General features: G+C 39.2%; 1 protein-coding gene across 1 annotated transcript in view; it reads left to right on the forward strand.

Annotated features, from left to right (window-relative positions):
• Fmn2 (formin 2) overlaps positions 1-21038 on the forward strand; it is a 309451-nt gene that overhangs the window by 218597 nt on the left and 69816 nt on the right. The window contains 1 exon segment of the mRNA XM_032914755.1: positions 12363-12414. Within this exon segment, the coding sequence (XP_032770646.1) occupies positions 12363-12414 (52 nt within the window).

Consider the following 21038-nt stretch of genomic DNA (forward strand, 5'->3'; position numbering starts at 1 on the left):
CCATTTTCCTTCTATGTAACTGTATCTATTTCTCCGCATGTATGCTTTGTTGTATGTAGTGCATATTTTAAGTGTTGAACTGCCAGATCCACAGAGCCTCATTCATGGTGCCAGTTTCTCCTTAAACTGCCTCACCCTGTTCTCTTCCCTAGCTTTCCTTACCCCTGAGTCTACTCTACTTAAGCCTTAAGGCATCAACTTTCCCAGCCCAAAGTAATCTCTTGCCTTTAAGATACCAGCCATGGAACATGGGTCCCTTTCCTTGTTACAAGCTACTGGCATTATGTTATTGTCTGAGCATAGATAGCCTTCCTCTAACCTGTAATCGGCTGTGAAATGTTAGTCGTACTTACTGATCTGTGTGAATGTTCATGTTAATGTATCCAAAATTTATGTTTAGAATGCCACCCATGCATCCTCCATGAGACATAATTAATGTATAAATAACAGAATGATTTTATGATTAAGTCTACTCAAGGCTGAGTCTGCCATGAATTTCTGAACAAATTTCCTCGTTGTTCTTATAGCAGAAAACTAGATACTTTCAATTATTTTACTGTTGACTTTTTATATTTATATAATCTAGGCTATGTGCATGCACCACATATCTGCAGGCAGCAGAAGCCTGAAAGGTTAGAAGAGGGCATTGGATTCCCTAAAACTGGAGTTATAGGCATGCAAGTGTGAACCACCATATGGGTACCCTAAACTGAACTCAGGTCTCCTGTAAGAGCAGTAAACACTCTTATCTGTTGAGCCATCTTCCCCACCCTAATTATTTTCAATTCTTCTCCTTCTTTTTCCAACTACCTCTTCTGCATCATGGCATAAGCTTCTCAACTGGAGAAGTACCCTTAACCCTCTCTTCCCAGCAGTTCAATTCATTCTCCTCCCAGGAAAATAACCATACAAGGCAGTATTGCTTTGATCTTTTACATTCTTTCTTTTGTTACCATTATATTGTGTCATCAACCTCTCAGCTCCTGAGAGAAGGGAAGGGAGCTGGAATCACTACTTACGGCCACTCACACCCACCTTTCCCTTCAGTTTTGTTTCATTTTTTTTCCTCTTGGAAATAACAGATCTCGCTTTGTGTATTTTGAATCTCTGACAATGGAAGCGTGCATAATTAGAATTGGTTTGTCTTCCTGTTGAATTACCTCTTCAAGGCAGTGTTTGCCCCTGCCCCCTTTTTGTAACAGAATTTCTCCTTCTCAAGTCTAAGTCATCAAATTTTAATTGAGCCATGTCAGCTTTATTGTGATTAGTGTTTGTACAAGGCCATTTTTATTCTTTGACTTTCAATCTAATCTAAGTACATGTCTGTATTTTAAGTAGATTTCCACTAGACAGCACAGAGCTGAAAGTTTTCAGTCTAACAATCCTCTGCCCCGCCCCTGCATTTTTAGTTGGAATATGTAGATCATTAGTTAGTTAAAAATATTATTGCATTTCATTTATCATCTTTATATCTATGTGTGTTTATCTCATATAATGTTTTCTGACTTTTTTATAGACTATGGTATTTCCTATTTCCGTATTAGCTAATTCACTATATATCTTTGACGTATATTTTCAGGATTGTTCTCATATCTTCACCATTTCTTCACTGATACAAAAAATCAGACAATGACAATCCTCTATTTCTCCTGTAATTATTGCTACTGTTGTGTACTTTAGTTGTGTACATATTATAACAAAATACTATCTTACTTCTAATTTTCAGTCAGGTTAAAATTTTCATTTTAAGGGAAAGCATATTTAGTATTCATGCTCAGATCTTTTCCTTGGTTTATATAGATGTAAGGTTTTCTTTTCTTTAACACTTTTCAGAGTGTGGATTTCCAGGTGCAAAATTATTGTCACATTAGAATTCTTGTAAAAACCTGTGTAGATTCTATTTTTGAGCAGTTGTGCTAGGCAGCTTTCTCTTACTGTGACAAAAGGCCTGAAGTGACCCATTGGAACAGAGGAATGCTTTATTTTGATTAATGGCTTCTGAGGTTTTATTCCAAGGTCATGTTGGCCCTGTTGTTTTGGGAGTTTTTGGCAGAAAAAGCCAGCATGCCTCCTGTGATTGAGAGGCAAAAGGAAAAAACAAAGGAGGAGGAGGGTGGGCAAAAGACATGGTGGATAGAGGAAAAAGAGGAAAGATTTTTGCCCTGATATCTGATATTTCCTTCAAGGGCAAAGCCTAATGACCCAATATCCCTTCAATAGGCCACACCCTAAGAGTGCTACCATCTGTCAGTGGCATGACATTTGGGAACCAAGCCTTTAACAGACACTAAGTCATAGATACCGTGTGTGTGTGCGTGTGTGTGTGTGCGTGTGTGTGTATGTGTGTGTGTATGTGTGCGTGTGTGTGTGTATGTGTGTGTGTGCGTGCGTGCGTGTGTGTATGTGTGTGCGTGCGTGTGTGTGTAATCTGATGGCTTAGCAGAACATTCCAATACCCAAAATGCAGTGGAAGATTGTGGATTGTATTTGCAGGGTTATATTCTTGCTAGAGACTGAAGATACCATCCATTTCTTTGCCTTATGCAAATTCCCCTACAGAGTATTTGGCTTCATTTGGGTATATCATTTAAATATGCGACAAGATTCAGTCCAAAGCCTTTTAGTTAACACCTCCTTTTAAGACCTACTCAGACGAATTCAAAGTAAACATCGCTGTGAATCTACTACTGTGATGTCTCACCTTCCAAAGGCTCTTATGACTACTCTAGACCTGTCCTCTGCTGGGCTTTTTAGACAGCAGATTTTCACTTTGACCTTGAAGGACCTTGGAGGGTAGGGATGAGTATTGTTTTTGTTTAAGTACATCTTTGCTTAGATTTATAGTAGTCCCCTGTAGACTTAATATTCAGCAAAACTCAGAGAGACCTTGGGGACAATTTCTTTCTCTGCTGTGATGAAAGCTTCATTTCCTCTCTGGACCTCTGCTCCTTGACTTGCAGCCACTTTCACCTCCCCAGAGACTCATCTGTATCTGCTCAACCCCCCCCAAGATCACTTGTCTGTGAGCTGTCACTTCCAAGACACAGCGTCTGCAAACTGACTTTCAGAAAGAAATCTAGAGACTTGGGGGAAGAGCTCCCTGAGAAGAGCTCATCCCCCTATGTCACCCATGCACTACTGGAAGAAAACTGTTACCTCCTGCATTTTATCTACTTTCCCAGTTGATTAGAGGTAGGCGAAGCTTGGGCCCAGGACTGTCCAGCAGTGCATGACTTCTTTCAAAGTGCATCTCCCTACTTTAGACTGGGCAGAAATATGTTTCCTTCACTCTGTTTTTTTTTGGGGTGTGTGTGTGTGTGTGTGTGTGTGTGTGTGTGTGTGTGTGTGTGTGTGTGTGTGTGTGTTAATTACACCATAGGAGCTATCTACACATACTTCCCAACAAGGCCTTTTGAGGCCTATTCCCTATTATCCTTCCCACCGTCTCTCCCTATACCTTCCTTCTTGACACCTTGGTGTTTGCTTGAGAGCCTTGTGTTCGTATACATTTGCCAGTCTCTGTCTTATTCTGCCTAGAACTTCATCATTATACTCAAAACCCAAACGCCTTTGATTCCTGATCTTTTGTGTTTTTCTCAGTAGGCAAACAAAGGTGTCATTCTGTTGTGCTCATGAGTGACAGTGTTCCAGCTTCGGCATCCGTGGGCATGGATTTTTATCCTGCCTCTTTCATGTAATATTTACTTCTAATACCTTGTGTGACTTTTTCCCTTTTAATTTGCAGACTGTAAACTGAAATAAAGTGCCTTTTCACACGGTTTATTATTGTGCGCTATTACATGTAAAGCCAGCCTGGTAATATGCATGTGAACTGTAATACTCTACTGTTGTCATTTAATTACATGACCATAACTTCTCTCCCATTGATGATTTTCTTCATGCAAAAGACTTTGCAAAGATACCACTACAGGAGCCCCAACAAATGGTTCACAAAATGCAATAGATACTCAACTATTTCTTAAAATATTGGAGTATTGATTTAAGTGGCTTTGATTTCTAGGATTGAAATACCCTCATCTTCAAATGTTGTTTTGGCAAGTAATATTAGGGAAAAAAGAAAACCCACTAAGGAAGCTTTTATGATTTTCAGATTTTTATTTCCAGCTGCTTTATATTTTGATGTTTCAGATCTACCAGATTTAGTGAATATTGCTTTTAATATTGAAAGCTCAGCCTTGAGATATGTATGTTCAGTTTTCACACAAGGTTTTAGTGATTTGGGTTCTGTTGACGGATATCAGTGCATAATCCAGACTGCTTTGGTAGCATGGTTATTTCTCAGCAAATGGAGAAAATGAAGTAGCCCTGAGTGTGCCTTCATTTTTATATGACATTAGTAGACATAGACCAGAAATTTCCAAAGTGGATAAATGTAGTAACATATAGCTTCCAGGTATAGTTTGTTTAAAAATAGTTTCCAGAATTTTTCCAGGTGGAAATAGACAAGTCTTTCTTGCAACAATATTTACCAAGGGTTCAGCATGTGTGTGTATACTGAATATTTTCCTATACATCAGGCTGGATAATCACCGTGTATGACTTTGCTGTACTTTGAGTTTTGCTACAAGCCACATGTATCAAATTTTTGATGTGTACATTATTTTCCATTGTATGTTTCTTAGGTTTTTAATAACAAACATTAATATGTAATGCTTATAGATGTCTATATAGGAAAAATAGTATACATTTTTACATGTCTTCAGTATTAAAAGTTAGCCATGAATTACTGCAAAGGCCAACTTTAATGTGATATTTGCAAGATCCAGGCTTTCTCCCTCCCAGAGCAGTCTACGATGCATGTTTTATTATCCAAAAAGCATTAGCAGCATTGGAGAGGGGAATGAAGTGCAGGGAGACTTGACTCTTCCTTTCTCTGTCAAAGGAAAGATACTCTCAGTATCATTCAGTGTGACAGATCTAACCTTCCCAAATTTACTTGACTTTTAGTACATTGTCAAAAGGAGGAGTGTCTTAGAAATCACAAAACCAAAGCAATATATTTGCAGTTAAGTGACAACCTCAAATGACTCAGAGGATAGGCTGTACATCTGTCTAAAGGAATAAGCCACACTGGCTGCACTTAAAAGCGATCCAAATGCACATTCATAGCTAATTATAAACAAAAACTAGTTAACACTTTAAATAAAAGGAAAAATAGCACAAAGATTTAGAGCCTAGACAAGTAGATGAAAGGGCTCTGAGTTGCCTTCCATCTGATATTACTCAGAGGCAACTCTGTCTCCAATTACCTGAGAATATGTGCTATTCCCTCATGAAAGCTGGAGATCAGAAAGGGCGTCCGTTCCGTGCCTCTGCTTACTCAGTCGCTTGGAACAAGGTCAGCAGAAATACCTCACATTGCCAAAGAGTCTGGAGCCAGACAGAGACCAGAGACACAAATCATAGGGTCAGAAGACTAACTTAGTAGGGCAACAACCACCAGGAATAATTTGTGGTGCCAGAGATTCTCTTGGGTAAGGCGCATCTGGGCTGCCTGAGAAGATACCATCGTGAGGGCTAGCTTTAGCCACTCCCATGCTCAGGGACACAGAGTCACCAAGCCTTTGGAAGAATCAGACTAGGAGGATAGTCTTGCATCTTAATACTAAAATAAATGAACACAAATAAAACCACATAAACAATGAAGGCTGCCTCCTAAGGAGTTTAGTGGTGCCTTTCTGTTTTGTCTGTCTGTTGCAGTCTCTGCTCCAAATTCCGGATCTCTCCCACCTAAAACTAAAGGCTAAAGAGTAGCAGCCGTTCTGTTTGGTTTAATAATATCTATGGCTCAGCTCACCTTTGAGGATCAGCAGTTGACTGAACCACTTCCCCAGCGTCCATTTCTCTTTAATAACAGTACTGTGTCTATTAGAATGATAGTTGTTGATACTCTCTGGGGATTGTCTATTCAAACCATGTTCCTCTTTGTCATTTTCCTTAAACTCAATCAGCTGGGTTTTGCTTCCAGGTCAGTACTGAATTAACTAACTTCTTTCTCTATGAACCAACTCAATGAAAAAGAAAATTCCACTCCAGTCTCACGCAGAAAGACTGCCATAAAAGTGAGGGTCACAGTTATTAAAGCCTACCACAGTCTTGTCCTAAACTAGAATGTAAACCAGGTTTGTCTAACTTAATAATATGCAAGACATAAACACTGGCAGTAGAAGAATCTAGAAGCTGAAGGAAAAAGACACTGGAGAGAGTTTGGGTAACTTTCCTGGTAGCAGTTGTACAAGTGACTTCTGGAGACTTGAACTGTGGAGAGGTGGTATTGGGTAACAGTTGGTATCACCAACCATTATGCAGACACATGTGTCCAAAGTGGCCAAGGACACCACCAGGAAAACTGGCAGAGAGAACCCAGGCAATTTGTTAACATCTTAGCACTTCAAACCTACCCAACCCAGCCTTGTGCCAATTCGTCCATTTTAAGTGTTCCTTTGGCTTTCCTGTAAATCTTCACTTAGAATCCTGGTAAGTTTGGTTGGTTGGTTTGTGCTGCTACTTGCCAAGGCTTTATTTATTTTAGGCAAGTGCTATGCTATGCCACAAAGATATAGTCCCTAATCAGTCTAGAATTGACTGGAGGGCTATCACATCATCATAGTATCAGAGAGAGAGAGAGAGAGAGAGAGAGAGAGAGAGAGAGAGAGAGAGAGAGAGAGCCTCTTTCCTCTGAAGAGTAGGAATGTAATCATACATGGATCCTGAAATGTAAATATTTTCTTCCCCATTTTTTATATTATTCATAGAGCTTAGTTTAATCATAATCTTTTGCTGATAGCTGATTTTGCATCTATAAGGAAATACTACCCAGAAGAACCTGGGCTTTTATAATACTTCAAAGAATCAGGTGCACCATTCAAAATTACCTATGTGCAATTTGTTTATATTTTACTTACATGTGAATGTATCTGTCTGTCTTTCCATCTGTCTCTCTGTCCATCTGTCTGTGTCGAGGTCAAGTGACAAATTAGCAGAGTCTGCCCTTTCCTTCCATCTTTACATGGCTCCTGGTAATCAAACTCACGTCACTAGGCTTATAGAGTAAAGCATCGCCAGCCACGGAGCCACCTCTCTAGCCTGCCACAAGTCATCTTTTATTTCAGAAAAAAAAATTTAGGAAATTTAAATATTCAGAAAACCATTTTTGTGGTACATGTAGCAAGTTATCTTAATTTCCATGTCACCTTTAATAAAGACTTAATGAGTCTCTGCAGATACACCTATGCTGAGATTTTGATCACTGCATGAAAAGATTGTACCCTGCCCCTATATGAAGGCAGATTTTTACTGGTCACAGTGCCATTTTATTTCAGTCTGCAGGGTTCATCTTCAGTACCCCAAGCTGGCAAAGCTTGCTACACCGTTGAGTTAGCATCAAACATCTATGTTCACATCACAGAGAAACCTCTCATTTTATACAATTACCATACTCTGAGTTTTTGTTTTTAAGAGTGGCCCAAAAGGAAGACTCGAGTAGCAAATCCTTGATTGTCTGTCTGTGTAAAGCCCCATGCTAGACAATGTGTGCACTCCATTTTTTTTTTTTTTTTTTTTTTTTAACTTGAGTATTTTTTATTTACATTTCGAGTTTTATTCCCTTTCCCGTTTTCCGGGCAAACATCCCCTCCCCTCCCCTTCTGTATGGGTGTTCCCTCCCCACCCCCCCCATTGCACCCTCCCCCCACAGTCTAGTTCACTGGGGTTCAGTCTTAGCAGGACCCAGGGCTTCCCTTCCACTGGTGCTCTTACTAGGATATTCATTGCTACCTATGAGGTCAGAGTCCAGGGTCAGTCCATGTATAGTCTTTAGGTAGTAGCTAGTCCCTGGAAGCTCTGGTTGCTTGGCATTGTTGTACATATGGGGTCTCAAGCCCCTTCAAGCTCTTCCAGTTCTTTCTCTGATTCCTTCAATGGGGTCCCGTTCTCAGTTCAGTGGTTTGCTGCTGGCATTCGCCTCTGTATTTGCTGTATTCTGGCTGTGTCTCTCAGGATCGATCTACCTCCGGCTCCTGTCGGTCTGCACTTCTTTGCTTCATCTATCTTGTCTAATTGGGTGGCTGTATATGTATGGGCCACATGTGGGGCAGGCTCTGAATGGGTGTTCCTTCAGTCTCTGTTTTAATCTTTGCCTCTCTCTTCCCTGCCAAGGGTATTCTTGTTCCCCTTTTAAAGAAGGAGTGAAGCCTTCACATTTTGATCATCCGTCTTGAGTTTCATTTGTTCTAGGCATCTAGGGTAATTCAAGCATTTGGGCTAATAGCCACTTATCAGTGAGTGCATACCATGTATGTCTTTCTGTGATTGGGTTAGCTCACTCAGGATGATATTTTCCAGTTCCAACCATTTGCCTCGAATTTCATAAAGTCGTTGTTTTTGATAGCTGAGTAATATTCCATTGTGTAGATGTACCACATTTTCTGTATCCATTCCTCTGTTGAAGGGATCTGGGTTCTTTCCAGCTTCTGGCTATTATAAATAAGGCTGCGATGAACATAGTGGAGCACGTGTCTTTTTTATATGTTGGGGCATCTTTTGGGTATATGCCCAAGAGAGGTATAGCTGGATCCTCAGGCAGTTCAATGTCCAATTTTCTGAGGAACCTCCAGACTGATTTCCAGAATGGTTGTACCAGTCTGCAATCCCACCAACAATGGAGGAGTGTTCCTCTTTCTCCGCATCCTCGCCAGCATTTGCTGTCACCTGAGTTTTTGATCTTAGCCATTCTCACTGGTGTGAGGTGAAATCTCAGGGTTGTTTTGATTTGCATTTCCCTGATGACTAAAGATGTTGAACATTTCTTTAGGTGTTTCTCAGCCATTCGGCATTCCTCAGCTGTGAATTCTTTGTTTAGCTCTGAACCCCATTTTTTAATAAGGTTATTTGTCTCCCTGCGTCTAACTTTTGAGTTCTTTGTATATTTTGGATATAAGGCCTCTATCTGTTGTAGGATTGGTAAAGATCTTTTCCCAATCTGTTGGTTGCCGTTTTGTCCTAACCACAGTGTCCTTTGCCTTACAGAAGCTTTGTAGTTTTATGAGATCCCATTTGTCGATTCTTGATCTTAGAGCATAAGCCATTGGTGTTTTGTTCAGGAAATTTTTCCAGTGCCCATGTGTTCCAGATGCTTCCTAGTTTTTCTTCTATTAGTTTGAGTGTGTCTGGTTTGATGTGGAGGTCCTTGATCCACTTGGACTTAAGCTTTGTACAGGGTGATAAGCATGGATCGATCTGCATTCTTCTACATGTTGACCTCCAGTTGAACCAGCACCATTTGCTGAAAATGCTATCTTTTTTCCATTGGATGGTTTTGGCTCCTTTGTCAAAAATCAAGTGACCATAGGTGTGTGGGTTCATTTCTGGGTCTTCAATTCTATTCCATTGGTCTATCTGTCTGTCTCTGTACCAATACCATGCAGTTTTTATCACTATTGCTCTGTAATACTGCTTGAGTTCAGGGAAAGCGATCTACAGATTCAATGCAATCCCCATCAAAATACCAATCCAATTCTTCAAAGAGTTAGACAGAACAATTTGCAAATTCATCTGGAATAACAAAAACCCAGGATAGCTAAAACTATCCTCAACAATAAAAGGACTTCAGGGGGAATCGCTATCCCTGAACTCAAGCACTCCAGTTTTTAAGGCTTTCTGTTAGGTTGAACAAAGGCATGGCAGGCAGTAGGAGAGTGCCCTACCATTCAGCTACATCCCCTGCTCTTGGGTTTGAGACAAGGTCTCACAGTGTAGATCAGAATGCCCTCAAAGTTTGATTCCCTGACCTGCACTCTACTTCCTGTGCTCTGGGATAACAGACCTGTGCCACCACGTGTCACTCTCAGAATGGATTTTTTTTTTTATTTTTCTTCTTCAGATTGCACTACAAAAAGAAATCTGCCCAGGCTCCTTGAATTGTTGACTCTGCATTCAGAGTTGAAATTTAGCCTTTAATGCATTCCCCTTCATCTCCAATTTGACTGTTTATCAAAGCTGATTAGAGTTTCAATATACAAATCCCTGTAGCTTGAAAATCACGTGAAAATAATGGATAGTGGAGGACTCCCAAGCATTGCCTGTTATTACAATTCGATTTTATTATTGTAGCATGGTTATTCGGTTTGGTAAGGAGATCTGTTTTTATGTTTTATTTCTTTGGTAAGGATCAATCTCCTGCCACATTGGATTAACGTGGGTTTGGTTTTAATTTTTTTTTTAAGCCAACTTTCTCAGACACAGAAACAAGAGCTGGGTTGGTAGACATCAAAAGGAATTATTACTGTGAACTAACAAGACTCACTTTATTCCACTTACCATGATTTAGGGGCATAAGTTTTTGGAAAGCTACAAGAATATATTCTCTGCATCTTGATATCATGTCAAAACATTAGAACAGTGGTTGACTCACGTAGAGATCTTTCAACTCTTCAATTCCCAAACTTAAGGAAGATGTTTACTTCACATGTACTGGTCATTATAGATATTGTGCTAAATAATTTGCATATGTTGACAAGTGAACCTGATTGTTAAACATCATGTGACTCACATTAATCTGATTGGGAATTAAAGACGTTCTCAAGAGCATCAGTTTCATGTGCTTTTAGTTTCATAACTCATTTTTGAATCTTCTAAACTATTCTAGAAATGATTCCCATCAAATTCCATCAATTCTTTTAATCTGTGTATTTTTCAAGAAAACAAGCAAACTGCCCATTGTCAAAGATTGTTCATTTGTGCTGCCTTTGATATTTCTCCCTGAAGGCACTTTATGTTATTCTAAAATTGTGTCTGGAAACAAATCACATTTTATTTCAGGCGTGCTCAAGGTAGGTTTTTTTTTTTTTTTATGACAGTATGTTCATTCTAGAGTCTGTTCTGAGTACAATATCTAATGTGGATCCCAGTCTTTCAAGTGGCTAATGATTGACCTGTATATGCATGTAAACAATCTAAAGTCCGAAGAAGGGAAAGGAAAGGAGAAGACAAAAATTCCTGCTGCCAACTCAAATCATCCTTGTTAAATTCTGATATCCATGGAAGAGAGTGTTAGCCTAACATGTGTCCAGACAATCGACATGCAGTACAGACCCTCCAGAGCAGTCTTAAACTTGTAAGACATTAACCAGGTCAAGCTGCACTATTGTGTTTTAAGTAGTGAGAGAGACACTTTAATAATAACCAGAGCATCATGGGTTTTATTTGATCAACACTGCCAAATTTTTTTTATGATTATAGAGTCTATTAACATACCCTCCTCCACTTTGCCTTCTGATTTCTCCAAATGGCCCCAAATGTGACCACAGGGGAAGGTTTATAAATAGATAACTTCTTTATTTACTATTTGTGTATTTTTTATCATGTGTACATCTGTTTTTTGGTGTGTGAGAGGTGCATTATGAAAGTTGTGTAGGTTTGGTGATGATATTTTTCTGTATTGTCCTACAGTTTGGTGATATTCTAGCTATAGTTATTACTAATGTTTTTCCATCCCTTAGAGTAGACTGAAAATAATGAGTGTCTTGCTAAGCGTCTCTGAAACATTTATGCCAAATATATATGCACAAAGAGGAAGAGAGGAAAGTCATAGAATATTTACAGAACTTCTTGGAAAGAAGGTGGAAATTGCTGTCATATGTTTTAGTTTTGGAGTGTCTACGTGATGTTTAATCAGTATGAAACCTTTCCACCATCCTAAATCATATCTGTGGCTTCCTGTTAGACATCTTTATTTTTAGAGAAAAAATATAGAGCAAATAAATGTAAGTTTGAAGCTTCATGGTAGAGCACTTGTCTGGCATAGGCAAGGCTCTAGGTTTGATCCATAGCACTGACAAACATATTATAGCAGATAAATGAGTGAATAATAAAGTCCCCCATCAGAACAGATCATAATTAGTCACTTGAGATCTGTCCCCTAGAGTATGGCTACAAGAAGTTTAAAATGTGTGTCAGTTTCATTTGTTTTAATTCCCAATTTGGTATTTGAACCTGTGTTGGTGTTTGGGTCCCTGAACATTTAGTGTAACAACGAAAGTAGTGTTTCCATTCTTTAGGTCACTGTGTCAAATGTAAAGAAATTATTCATAACCTAAAAGTTTGGGTTGGTTATGTAAGAATCCTGTGTTCTCACATGCTAGTATGTGACATAGTTCTGTATGTCAATTTAATCAAATTTGATAATATTTCTACCATATCACTGACATTAACAGGGTTAAGATAATATTTGGTTGGAGAACATTAGAATTCCTAATTTCATCAACTCCGTGTTGTTTAGATTGTGTAGTCTGTGAGATGCTAAAGCCCTGTACCTATTTCATGTCTTTCTCTTGCATTTTCAGCTAAAATTGACCAAGAGTCACAAGAGACTGCCCTGACAGAGACTCATAAATGGTAAGATCATCTTCCCTTAATACGCTATTTCTTCTCGGAATAGCCTTATGAAAGCCTGCAGATTATTTTAACCCCGGGAACCAGTTATTGGTTGTGGGGTGTTTTTTGCTTGTTTTGTTTTACTTTGTTACCTTCAAGCACAAAATTGGAATCTAATGTAAGAGTGAACTTTTAAGACCACAGTGAACTTCTAAAGTCACTATGACGCATAATTCTGTTGTATGCTAACTTGTGATGAGCAGCGCTGCCTCTTACCAGTAGAATTCAGAAGGAAATACAAGACGACACAAGATATGGAGAAAGTGAATTTTATTGTTTGTACTTACTTTTTTATTAACATACAAAATAATAGGTCTTATTATGCTATCTCCCTTATGATGAATATAATAGTACTTTGCTCTTATTAGCTCCTTATCATCCTCTTCATCTGTCTTAATTTACTCTTCTGTATGTCGCAATTTTGGTCACTCTTACTTTTACTTTCTAAGTTTGAAATATACCCTTCCCTGATTTTCTAGCCTTTAAGGTTTGTGTCACACTGTAAGATTATTCTAATGTGTTTGTTTTTTCTGACTTGGCACTTTTCTGTGATATCTTTCCTTTCTTTTGTACTGTGGGGGTCTTGCTTGTAAAGTTCCATAGAAAAGTTCTGTCATCATGTCCATTTGGGATTTTAAAACCTTCTCGTGATTGGATTCACACTTCTTTCCCTAAACTTGGGGAATTTTCTCTTTTTGTTACTGAATAGATTCTCAATGACTTTAGTGTTTATCACAGTTCTTACTTTCAACCCATTGTAGATTTTATGTCTTGATCATGTCCCACAGTTTATAAAGTTGTCATCATGGCCATGGTCATTGGCTTCTTTTTTCTTGATGTTTGATGCCACATTCCTCAATGTTGTTTATGCTCCTTGACATTCTTTTCGTCTGATAGGTTGAGTCTATTGTGATAATTCTTCACAGTTTTTTCTTTATTTTATTTAATTCTTTCTGGTTTTTTTACTATTATTTTAAATTAAAGTTTTGTTATTATTTTTAATTTAAAATTTTTTTAAAAGATAAAAGAATTTAAATAAAATTGCATTCTTGATAATTTTCTTTTTTGGCTCTGTAAATGTTTCATCCATACTGCCAGACTTCCTAATTTTGACTTTTCTCTCCAACTCTTGGATTGATTATGTATGCTTTGTCTATCCTCTTAGTTTTGATTTCTTTGAGGTCATAGATCACTTTTACACATAGAATTTTTGAACCATTTTATCCACTTCACTTTTCTAATTCATTAGCTGGAGTTACAATATTTTAATCATGCTTCTTTGCTTTTCATGTTTGTGTTACACTTTCTGTCCCTCTTGTCCACATATCTTTCCTGTATTATTTGAGGGATCTTTCTATTGAATAGCCTTCTCTTTGAAGCTCTGTATGTAGCAGAGGGAAAAAAAAACTCTGGTGATTCTTCTCATCTTCTTTCTCTAAGCATTGTTCAGCTCTCTTCTCTCTCCCTTTTGAACTTCCAATGCTCACCCTATCTCTCTGTGTACTTTTTTCTTATACTGATTTTTCTTCTTTGCCCAAACCATGGAGATAAATTCTAATCCACCAACTTACTCAAACATCCTCAGGAAACTTGTTTGAAGAATAAAAGTTGAAAGGTCTAATGATAGGAAATTTCCATTCCAATATACAAAATAATCCCACAAAGGAATATATGAGCTTCCTTGAGTGACCCATGCTTTTAGAATGAGGATTTGCAGTCAGGGTCATGGTTAGGAAAAATTTCCTCAGCAATCTCCATTTCTCTGTCTTCACTACATCTTCCTCTCTGCTCTTAGTCATTCTCTAGGAGGAAAACAATTTTTTCATGTGTGTGAAAAACTCTGACTAATAAAGAGAATGACAAAGAAAATGTATCTCCAGAAAGAGAAGTAGGGAGAAAGGAGAGGAAGGGAAAGAGACAATGAGTTGTGGGAAGAGGTCATGAAATTAAGGGAGAGGGTGGGAGAGAGTGACTTCTAAAATGTCTCACATGCTTGTAGAAGCTAGCAAGTCTGAAATGAACCAGACAAATCCAGAGGAAATGGTGTTGCAGCATCAGTGTAGAGACAGAAAGGCTTCCTGCTTGGGGGAGACAGAATTTCTTCCTCCTTTTCAGCATAAGGGTTTCAGCTGATGGGATGGGGCCCAGCTATGTATAAAGAGAAACATGCTTTCCTTAAAGTCCAAGGAAGGAAGTGTTAACTACTCTCACACCTGCCTTCACAAGAACTAGACTGATGTCTCAATCCCAACTACATATCATAACCCACCCAAGGAAATATTATAACTGATGATTACACTTGAAAGAGACTCTAAGTATTCTTGGGGAAAGAATTTTATTGAATAAATTCCTTGGCATTTCTTTACTAGGCAAGTTCCTAATAGTGTCTGTGAAGGTAGCACACAGTGAGCAGCTCTAGAGTTAATATCAGATTCTGTGCTAGGCAAACTGATTAAAGAATTGTCAGGTTCTAAGGAAGCGAAAGCTGAAGTGAAGACCTAAGTTGTATCAAACACAAATTCAATGAGATGAAAATACTTATGATAAAATGCTTAGTACAACAGCAATTTTGAGGTTTAGAAATGAAAATCAGTAATGGATTATATGAAACATATAACATCCCCCCCAAAAAAAAAATGTTTCCTTATGCCATTTCCCCAGCAATACTATGAAAGCTGGACAGTGATCAACAGTAGTTCTGTGAAGAACAACATAACCCTTCTAGGGGCCTCTGATTTTGAGCCACATCTCTTACTTGCCATAGCTCTATACTTTAAACTAGTACTAAGACTGTCAGCCAGTAGTATTTACTTTGTTAAAGAGGACTGAATGACATGGCCCATGACACATGCCTTAGTCCTCAGTAAGTGATTAATAGATGTTAGCTTTGTGTTATTATTGTATTATTATCATCAATAAAGACTAAAAAAAAATGCCTGGTTATAGGGCATTGAGATGTTTGTCTCATGAACATACTGAGGTTGGCTCCCAAGATACCATGTAGAAAGCTGACCATGGTACTGCACACTCCAGTCCCAATGCTGGGAATTCGGATAGGAAGATCCCAAAGCAAAGGGCTCAAGACTGTGCACTTGGGGTTCTGCTTGCCAGTGTCATTCTGGGAGAAGCGAGCTACTGTCTTCTCATTGCTCTGCCTAAGAGAATGGGCTGTATTTGGAACAGGACTGGGAGAATCCCAAACCTAAAGACTTTGGCAATAAAACATTAAATGGAGGTCTTGGCAGAGAACCAAGGGACATTCTTGTATCCCATGATACAACATAACACATGGCAGCCAACCTATCAGAAGTTTAACAAAAAGACTCATGGATAGAGACAGTCAAGCAGGACCATTGGGTATCACAATTAACGCTGGAGGCTTAGGAGCCGGTATGCACTACTGAAAGGATCGATACTGGCTCAGGACCCCCACGACCAAGTTCTCAGCACAAATGAGGTTTATTTGCCCCAGAGGAACAAAGGCCAGGGGATAAGAGACAAAGGCAGGAGACAGAGGAAATGGGAGAAAAAGAAAAGAATAAGGGAGAAAGGGAGGAGTATTTGTCCAGGAGAGAAGACAGGACTGCCTTTGGATAGAGGGGAGACCGATGTGGCTCATAGGAAAATGGCAGTTTAGAAAGGTAAAAGGGGAAACCCCATGCTAGGGTGAGGTGTGTAATTCTAACTGAGCATATTATTTAGGTGAAACAAGGGAGCTTTTGATTGCTGGGCTTCAGTACCTCCATGTCTGGACCTGGAGTCTCTCTGAGGGTGGAAGTGGCCAACTAAGGGAATAGACCTGGATGGCTGGCTTTGGAAATGTAATCTATTGTGTGTTTTTTTTTTTAAGTAAGGCAGAGGGAATGGGGGAGAAGGGCAGTGTCTGCCAGAGCCATGTTCGCCATGTTCTGGCTGCCTAGAGTCCCTCCATAGACTCTTCTCTTGAACTGCAGACCAGCATAGAACAGACAGAAACACTCTCCAGTCTGTCTTGGGATCCCTCGCTGTGTGTCGCAAGCCATATAACCTCTCACCAACCTCTGGCTGAGCAATTCTGACTCTGAGAAATCCCAGGATGCCAGACTTAAAAATAAAGTCTCACAATATTTACTCTCCGTGACCCCTGTTTGCCAGCATCAACCAAGCTCCGACTTCTGTAAGAATTGCTTGTAAGCCAGGAGAAATGTTTCTGCCTGGTGTGCCAAGAATGCCACTCAGTCAGGTTGACTGGATCGTCTCAGGCTTATGGGGGAAATAGTCAGGCTTTTTGAAAAGCCAGATTCTAAAGTTCCAAGTCTCTCCTTTGTGTGTAACTATAAAGCATTAGCTATATTCTTGACCCTGCTACCCTCATTAGTGGATCATGTAATGTGCTCACTGTCTGTATACACATCAGTAGAACTCAAAGCACTGGTCTTTTATGGCACTCCTTCATGTTCTTGACTTGTCTCCCCCCAACCCCCACCTCTGACCTGGTCAGCTAGAACTGAAATAAAACATGCAGGTTACCCATTCTATCTGTGTTGTAGACATGTCAGTTCACTAAATAAGGCTTATGAAAGGTGAACCAACATGTTGGATTCATTTAGACTCACAGTGTCTCATCTCCTCTCTCTGATTTTATACCTTTATTCTCATTATTTTCTATGTATCATGTTATCATAAGCCAAATCAAATCCATCCTGGGGGTAAGATCTGGAATAAACGAATTCTATTCGGTCTGTTTGTGCCTCACAAACTTTGTCTCCATTCCCCTGTCTTCTATCAGCCATTTTGACCTTGGGACAGAAACTATACTGAGTTGTTTTCATTTCTGTAAATGTATTGAAAGCCTCTTAATCAAAGGAATTTTCTGCTTAATTCCTAGTTTGTTTGTTTTTCTTTAAATCTGGATGATGGGGTGAATGCTTAAGATGAGTTAGTTTATGTTGTGTGAATGATCCAGTCACCTGGTGGTAGGTTTCATTTTAGAAAGGACTGTCTTGTCTATGTAATAAGAGTTGCTGAGTCAGGCTTCAGATGTCTGAAGTAGAAAGTCTGACCATACATATTCACTAAATTCCCTCTAGCAACAGAGAAGTACCTCAAAAGTTTTGAGGTACCATTCCACACCACATGGTCACAGAAGCTCTTGGGAGAAAAGGCAGGATTGTGTGGTGGACAGAACCTTGCATTGCTGGTTCCCCCAAGCCAAGCCCTGACCCTTCGGGAGCATAGCCCATGAGACACAGATAGCACTCTCCTTCCTCTGTCCTCTGAGGTGCCAGCAATAGGGGCTGTAAAAATCAGTCAGTCCACACTCTGGAATCTTCATTAATTTAAAAATTGATGGTTAACAAGTTCAACTTCTTTTCTTTGTATTTATTCTATTTCTTTAAGTTCATAGTCGGAAACCAACTCTGAAATGGAATTAACTTTGAAATAGACAGAAAATGGGTTATAAAAGTGTTGTTTACGTCAGTCATCAGAAGCTTTAGTGTCATTGAATTTATTTCTGGTTTGACTAAAACTGATAGAAGAGATGAAAAATTAAAATTTAAATTATATATAAACCAGTCTATTTAGGAACATACTTTCTTGTGTTCTATAATCTGGGTAACATTGTGGATAAAGGCTATCAAAGGGAGGTATAATACCTAATATACACGTAGAGTAGAAACTTAAGGGTTCTTTGGAAAGTCGTTGGATGGTGTTTTGCTGGGGCAAACATGTGGAAGAACATTTTGTTAAAGTGGACACAGGTGTGAAAAGCTAAGGCCGACTCAGGAAGGAATGTTTCACTGAAGCAGACACAGGGGAGAAATGTTCTGCTAAAGCAAGCATGTGAAAGGACACGTGACGAAGGATTCTTTGCTAAGAGCGCACATGTATTGGTCTGCTTTACACTGTGTAGTTGAGCTGCATTTGTCAGGACTCTGTGGACTTGGGCTGATTTGATGCCCATGCTGAGGCAAGGAACGTGGAGGACACATGATGTTTGGGGGTTATAAATAGGACTCACACAGTGATGGAGACAGAGCGTGGCTTGCTGGTACAGCTAGATGTGCAATGTGAGGCTTGAGTCTTCCTTGATCTTTCCTTCCCTGAGAGAGGCACAGCTGAGAACTCTTGGTGCTCCTATTGGTCCCTCCTGCTGACTTGAGCCAAGGCTGAGGCCCAGCTCGCCCTGCTAGGTCATGTCATTCGGGTTGCAAACCTGACTCTACCCAACTGAACTGAAGTGTTTGCAAGTCGATGGAGCTGCCTTTGCCTGCTGATCTGTGAACTGAACTGCCGATTTCTACACAACACTGGCAGGACTTGCTCCAAAGAACCTTTCTAAACAGGCCCACTTTCCAGTATCCTTTCTTTTCCACTACCTCTAGTGGGTAGTGGGCTACAAGGGAGGTTAAAGTGTTTAAGAACCATCATTTAAAATAGAATTTGAAAAAATTAAAGTTACACACATGAAACAGCCAGCAGTGCAGAAGTCAGTCGTACCTATAAGGACACATTTCTCTGGCTTTAGTATACATTTTAAACATTTAGGTTGAAGATGCTTATATTTTATAATAAGATATTATATACCTAAAAATTATATCTGTCCTTATGTACAAATGTGTATAATATATAGGCATGTATGACTGCATTTTTTCATATATTGTTTTTTGACATATTTTCCTTTTATATTAATTGTGTGTGTGTGTGTGTGTGTGTGTGTGTGAGAGAGAGAGAGAGAGAGAGAGAGAGAGAGAGAGAGAGAGAGAGAGAGAGAGAATGAGAGAAAGAACATATCTAGACAATTCCTATGGTTGCACAAGTACCATGCCCACATGTAAAAGAAGTCTGAGGAAAACTTGTAGGAGTTGGTTCTCTCCTTTTGGGAGACAACTTGTAGGTCCTGGGGCTCAAAGATTAGTTGTCAGGCTTAGCAGTCAATGCCTTACCCATTGAGCGCTCTTGACAAAGTCCTCAAACTGTTCCTTCAAATGTTTCAGAATAGAATTCTCTTTCTTCAGGGTGCTAAAACAGTGAGTAACTAACCAATCAATGTCCCTTTTGGCCTCCCTGTGTTTAGCATTGACCCCAGGTTCTAAGGACATTAGACCTGTGCTCTGTCTACTTGCTATACCCTTGACCCCTATAGATAATTTTCTCATTATAAGAAAATAAATAATTTGTTACAAAAAAAACCCAGTAAGTGATCAGAACTAGAGTATGGGGAGGTGCATGGCATGCTGTTTTCTGGGTCTGACATAGCCTGGCCATTGCAGTCAGGATCACAGAAACTATGGGTACTTCTGTGAAGTCTGCACACATTAAGATCATATGAAAGGAGGAAAGGGTATAGCTATGAAGAGTGGGGTGAGCAGGGGGTGGAGAGAAATGACAACATGAGGGGTGAGTATGATTTGAATATATTGAATACACATATGAAATTGCCAAGGGAATTAAAAAGGGATAAATCTCAATTGTCACAAGGTTTGACTACATAGCTGACCATTTACTTGAACTGCCTCAAAGAATCTTTTAAAAGTTATTGTAAGAATTAGGGGACAGGATTTAGCTATTTAGGCCAGACTAGTCTTAAACTCCTGAGCCGTCTGTCTTATAATTCTGAGTACTGTTATTGGAGCTGTGTGCCCCTATGCTACACATCCCCTTTGTAATGAGAATATGGTAGATTCTTCCTTATATCATATTTTATTTAACTGTAAGCAAAGACACTAGAAGCAACCAGGGATCCAAAGCAAGCAATATTTTTTAAAGCAGATCTTAAAATGAATTTTAATTCATACATTTGAAAACTAAATGCTATTTCTGCATGTAGTAACCCTGGGAGTGATATTTCACCAAAGCCAAGATTGCATAACAAATGAGTTGAAATGGAAAAATAATCTTTCATGCAAAATAAAGACAAAACAATAAAAAAGTTGGTGGGAGAAGTGGGAGAGCTATTAGTTCCAAAGATTTCATATAGTATAGGACTGTTCATCATGGGAGAGAAAATATTTAATCAGCCCTGACTGATGCACACACACTTTATCATGTTTGGTGCCTTTTAGAGTGTCAGTTTGTAAAGTGTTTATCCAAGGAATGGACTTCTGGCACAAGGATAAAATGAAAACTAAAATGTTTAGTTCCTAATAGGCATATTTTCCAGAATCTTTCTGAGTAACTATCCAGAGATGAATAGAAAGACTACAGGTCTTGTTTATCTGCTGATGCTGGCAGACCATGCAGGCTCCAGCCTGGCATTAAAACTGAAGTGACATGGAATGTCTTTGCAGAACCCCCAAACAATGACATCATTCCCTTCGCAATATTGATAAAGTCAAGCGAAGTTGGAATTTCTTACTTCCCAATTTGGATTTTTTACTTAACCACTTCAAATCCTGCCAAAAGATTTAATGTCTAAAGGCCCAAGGGAGAAGCTAAAGGCTTCTGGGAGAGATGCTAGAAGTCTGTATATCCTGCCTTCAGGCCATGCGGTACCTTCTAGGTTCAGCCCTTTAGAAATTGATTCTCCTCTGTGTTGGCATCATTTATTTTTTTAATCATTGTGAGGATGACAGCAGCCTCTGTAGGTTCTGCGGCCTTTGAGG

Source organism: Rattus rattus, chromosome 10 (assembly GCF_011064425.1).
Source record: "Rattus rattus isolate New Zealand chromosome 10, Rrattus_CSIRO_v1, whole genome shotgun sequence".
NCBI classification, from domain to species: Eukaryota; Metazoa; Chordata; class Mammalia; order Rodentia; family Muridae; genus Rattus; species Rattus rattus.